Source organism: Pteropus vampyrus, unplaced genomic scaffold (assembly GCF_000151845.1).
Source record: "Pteropus vampyrus isolate Shadow unplaced genomic scaffold, Pvam_2.0 Scaffold286, whole genome shotgun sequence".
NCBI classification, from domain to species: Eukaryota; Metazoa; Chordata; class Mammalia; order Chiroptera; family Pteropodidae; genus Pteropus; species Pteropus vampyrus.
This window is the reverse complement of record NW_011889067.1, coordinates 245,978-250,961: the sequence shown is the minus strand read 5'-3', so window position 1 is coordinate 250,961 and position 4,984 is coordinate 245,978. Positions and strand designations below refer to the sequence as shown.

The window sequence follows — 4,984 nt, the reverse complement described above, 5'->3', positions numbered from 1 at the left end:
GCCGTCTGGCTGCAGAGGCTCAGTCTTGAGGCGGGGAGCAGAGGAGGAAAAAGCGCTGAGTGAGGGCGGGCGGGCGGGAGGGAGGGAGTGGAGGAGCTGGGGAGGGGCTCCTTAAAGAAACGCTGCTGTCGCTCGCCTGCTCGCTTCTTGCTCGGCATTGTGGCCAGCCAGCCGGGCACTCGGGGGGCACGCGCGGCTGCCGCTCGAGCTCTGCCCCCACCCCACCCGCCAGCAGACCTGGGGTGGGGATCCAAGCGGGGGCTCCCGCAGCCACTGCCTGGCGCGGACCGCACGGAGCGACCCGCTCCTCCCGGCGCCGAGAAAGGAGCCACGGAGCCCTCTGTAGCCGGCCGGCCTCCCCGCCCCTGACCGCTCGCTTCCCGGCTGCCTTTGTGGCCGCAGCTTCTCGCCGCCGAGCCGAGGGCCGGCGGGGGCGCGGTGCGCACGGCCGAGCGATGCCCAGCTCGCTGTTTGCAGACCTGGAGCGCAACGGCAGCGGAGGGGGAGGCGGCGGGGGCGCGGTGCGCACGGCCGAGCGATGCCCAGCTCGCTGTTTGCAGACCTGGAGCGCAACGGCAGCGGAGGGGGAGGCGGCGGTGGGGGTGGCGGCGGGGGCGAGACTCTGGATGACCAAAGAGCCCTGCAGCTCGCACTGGACCAGCTCTCCCTCCTGGGGCTGGACAGTGACGAGGGCGCCTCTCTGTACGACAGCGAGCCGCGCAAGAAGAGCGTGAACATGACCGAGTGCGTGCCGGTGCCCAGTTCCGAGCATGTCGCCGAGATCGTGGGGCGACAAGGTGGGTCCCGCAGGGATGGGGAGCTGGAGCGGAGAGGGTCTTCGGCCACCGCCGCGCGGGGAGGGCGCTCGAAGGATCGCCATCTGCGGCGCCGGGGAGCCTTGGGGAGGGAGGGAGGGAGAGCCGCGCGCTGAGCCGGCGCCCCAGACAAAGAAAGTGCGGGCAGGCTGCCTCCCAGCCCCGCGCCGCGGCCGCGGCGGGATGCACTTCTCCTGCCGAAACCTCGGCCTTCTCCCCGGGCGCCCCCCACCCAGCCCACCCCGGGAAATGTAATTTACATTGAAGATGCTTGGGGGAGGGGGGCTTTGATCGGTCCTTTGGGAGGGCGGAGGAGGAGGAGTGAGCATCGGATGGGGAGGAGGGTTCTGGATTTCTGCAGAGCGTAATGGAGCCCAGAGTAGGAACAATGGGTCCCGGGACTGCCTCCCTTCCTAGCGGTCCCCTGGCGTTGGGGGATCCCGGCTCCGGCTGCTCTCCGCGAACCCCTGCGCCCCGTCTTCAGGGCGTACGGCGCGCCCTGCTGGATCCCAGCGGCGTCTCCCCAGCTGACTTTTTCTGGGATTCTGGGGTTTGGCTCCGGACGACTGCAGTCGCTGGGGGAGGACTGGGCAGCCAATGGGTGTTCCTCGAGCGCCTCGCGGGTGGAACCCGCTGCTCGGGCCGGTGGCCCCGCCGGGTCAGGGCGGGATCCGCCCCCCTTCCGCCCCTCGTGTGTCCTGCGTTCCGCAGCCGCGTAGCGGGCCGTCCCAGGTCTCCGCGGTTTTCCCGGGGTAATGGGCGTGTCTGTGTCTCTCTCTCCCGCTCCCTCCCCTGCACCCCGGCTCCCAGGTTGTAAAATCAAAGCACTGCGGGCGAAGACCAATACTTACATCAAGACCCCGGTTCGCGGGGAGGAGCCTGTCTTTGTTGTGACGGGCAGGAAGGAGGATGTGGCCATGGCTCGGAGGGAGATCATCTCTGCCGCCGAGCACTTCTCCATGATCCGCGCCTCGCGGAATAAGAACACCGCGCTCAACGGCGCGGTGCCGGGGCCGCCCAACCTACCCGGGCAGACCACCATCCAGGTGCGCGTGCCCTACCGAGTGGTGGGACTCGTGGTGGGGCCCAAGGGCGCCACGATCAAGCGCATCCAGCAGCAGACGCACACGTACATCGTGACGCCCAGCCGCGACAAGGAGCCCGTGTTCGAGGTGACCGGCATGCCTGAGAACGTGGACCGCGCTCGCGAGGAGATCGAGGCGCACATCGCCCTGCGCACCGGCGGCATCATCGAGCTCACCGACGAGAACGACTTCCACGCCAACGGCACGGATGTGGGCTTCGATCTGCACCACGGGTCCGGCGGGTCCGGCCCGGGCAGCCTCTGGAGCAAGCCCACCCCCAGCATCACGCCCACCCCCGGCCGCAAGCCCTTCTCCAGCTACCGCAACGACAGCTCCAGCTCGCTTGGCAGCGCCTCCACAGACTCTTACTTCGGCGGGGGGACCGGCGGCAGCGCGGCCGCCACCCCGCGCCTGGCGGACTACAGCCCCCCCAGCCCCGCTCTCAGCTTCGCTCACAACGGAAACAACAACAACAACGGCAATGGGTTCACCTACTCGGCGGGGGAGGCTTCCGTGCCTTCCCCCGACGTCTGTCCGGAGCTCCAGCCCACCTTCGACCCGGCGCCCGCCCCGCCGCCCGGGGCGCCCCTTCTCTGGGCGCAGTTCGAGCGGTCCCCGGGAGGCGGACCTGCAGCCCCCGCGTCGTCTTCCTGCTCTTCCTCCGCATCTTCGTCCGCTTCGTCGTCCTCCGTGGTCTTTCCCGGAGGCGGCGCCAGCGCGCCCTCCAACGCCAACCTGGGGCTGCTGGTGCACCGCCGGCTGCACCCGGGCGCCAGCTGCCCGCGCTTGTCCCCGCCCCTGCACATGGCCCCGGGGACGGGTGAGCACCACCTGGCCCGCCGGGTGCGCAGCGACCCCGGCGGAGGGGGCCTGGCCTACGCGGCCTATGCCAACGGGCTGGGGGCGCAGCTGCCCGGCCTGCAGCCGTCCGACACGTCCGGCTCCTCGTCGTCGTCCAGCTCTTCCTCCAGCTCCTCGTCGTCGTCGTCCGGCTTGCGCAGGAAGGGCAGCCGCGACTGCTCCGTGTGCTTCGAGAGCGAAGTGATCGCCGCGCTGGTGCCCTGCGGTCACAACCTGTTCTGCATGGAGTGCGCCAACCGCATCTGCGAGAAGAGCGAGCCCGAGTGCCCCGTCTGCCACACGGCGGTCACTCAGGCCATCCGCATCTTTTCCTGAGGGCAGCGCGCCTGCGCGGGGGAAGGGGGACCCTCCCCTCCGTCCTCAGGCCCCAGCTCCCGCGGCCGCCTCCTCTCCGCCCTGCTCACACTCCGAGATCCAAGAGGGGCTTGGAAAGCTGTAGTATCCGCTCGTTTTTAAAATTTGATTTTTAAACAAGGGAACTTGCCAGGATATCTGCATCAAGAGTACTGTAGCCTGGGAAACCACCTGAAATGCATGCTCTATAAATAATAGGAACGGCGACCTTCTAGTAATGATAGTTTTTACACTGTACTTAATAGGAAGCTTCCAAAAGAAGAAAACCCCACAAGTTTTCCATTTTCGTAAAGTAGGAAAAAATGAACAGTAATTATTATGAAGACGACAATAATAGTGCTATGGGATGTGTGGACTGTTTTGGTGTGTCCCCCTTTGTGGCTGGATTCCTACGATGCTTGTTCTAGAACACAGTGGATCCTTTCGGAATGCTCGCGGAAGGGCCAGGAGTTCCTGTGAAACCAGGACACTGCAGCTTTATTAAAGTTAAAGAAACTGTAACATATCTCTTATATATTAAAAACGTTTAAAAGTTTTAAAGAGAAATTGCATTAATACAGATTGAAGTATTTTATTCTTTTTTGACTTGAAAAATTATATTTCATATTGCAAAGATGTTTACAAGTATTTTAATTTAAGTTCAGTGAACTTTTTTGTAGCTGGGTTAAATCTTTTTATTTTAGTATGGCCTTATGGCAAAGAACACTGTATTATTTTAATAATCACAATTGTGACGGAATTACAAACCATAAAATGTGTAATGTTTTGAACAGTATTCTGTTGGGATGGAGATTTTTATAGGTTCAGACAAATCTTCGAGATCTGCTTCACCCAGCATATTTTCTATTCAGTGATATAAAGCATATTTTATTCTATATTATTACAAAAAAAAAACGGAAATGTATAAACATGTCAAAAGGAACTGTCGATGCTTTCTAACATTTGTATAAATAGAATTCAGTGCAAGTTACAAAAATTCTGTTGCACCACTATAGTTTTAGTATTTCTATTTTAATACATTTGTTTACCACTCGTTTATGTATATGTAGGTGACGTTACTTGAGCTTAAATGTACTTTACTGAGCAAAGTTTAAGAAAATATATTTTATTTTATGATAAAGGGCCTTTAACCTCATGGTCAAATACTAATATTATATTTGCTGAGACAAGATTTGAAATTGTATCAAGAGTTTTATTTTTCTGACATTTAAAGTTCTACATAATAAAGGTAAAACTTAAGTAATGGTGCTACTTCATTTTTTAAGTATTTCTATATAAATAAAATATTGGAGAAAAATCTATCTTGTGTGGTGCCTTGATTTTTTTTTTCTTTTTAAACCTTTCGGTGTACTTGAGTAAGAGATCACTCTTAAGTTACGAGTTGAAATATTTAACATCCAGGTCTATTATGTCGGCAATTTCATCAACAGAATGGACTTTTAAAAGCGGCCGGAGTTGTGTTTGGTTGGATGTATAGGCCATGGATGACAGTATTTTTTTTTATTTTTTATTTTTATTTATTTATTTTTGAAGGGTTTTTTTTTTTTTTTTTTTTAATTGCAACTTTCTACTGAATTGAGGCTTACTTCTCCATGAGACATAGTGGGCGCAGTGCCTAGGGGCCCAGAAAAATGTTTTAAAATTAAAAAACCCCAAAGGAAATTAAAACGTTCAACAAGGAAACGTTTTAGTTTTCAGGCCCACACGAACCTATTCGAATGCGCCTAAAACACGAAGAAAAAACATTAAACTATTTAAAGTTATATATCAAAAATAAACTTTGATGTTAATATTATGGAGGAAGCAGCCCAGGAAATCAAAAGGGCCTAGGGCCTGGGAGAGTCATAATTCTGCCCAGCTGGGCCCCTA

The 4,984-nt window shown here is 56.6% G+C and overlaps 1 protein-coding gene across 2 annotated transcripts; it reads left to right on the top strand.

The window, feature by feature from the left end:
* Positions 1–23: 23 nt before the first annotated feature.
* MEX3B (mex-3 RNA binding family member B) lies at positions 24–4,416 on the top strand. 2 transcript variants are annotated; one of them, XM_023520974.1, is made up of 3 exons: positions 24–507; positions 591–797; positions 1,626–4,416. In XM_023520974.1, the coding sequence occupies exons 1-3, from the start codon at positions 456–458 to the stop codon at positions 3,074–3,076; spliced, it is 1,710 nt and encodes a 569-aa protein (XP_023376742.1). In that variant the 5' UTR covers positions 24–455; the 3' UTR covers positions 3,077–4,416. The 2 variants fall into 2 exon arrangements, with proteins under 2 accessions (XP_023376742.1, XP_011374397.1); XM_011376095.2 differs by lacking the exon at positions 24–507 and having other exon boundaries at positions 518–797.
* Positions 4,417–4,984: the final 568 nt, after the last annotated feature.

Excerpts from the sequence above, each read along its gene's own strand:
- MEX3B (XM_023520974.1), top strand. The coding sequence starts at position 456 with ATGCCCAGCTCGCTGTTTGCAGACCTGGAGCGCAACGGCAGCGGAGGG. Across the intron at positions 508-590 it reads CAACGGCAGCGGAGGGGGAG|GCGGCGGTGGGGGTGGCGGC; the intron begins GCGGCGGGGGCG and ends GCGGAGGGGGAG. Across the intron at positions 798-1,625 it reads CGAGATCGTGGGGCGACAAG|GTTGTAAAATCAAAGCACTG; the intron begins GTGGGTCCCGCA and ends CCCGGCTCCCAG.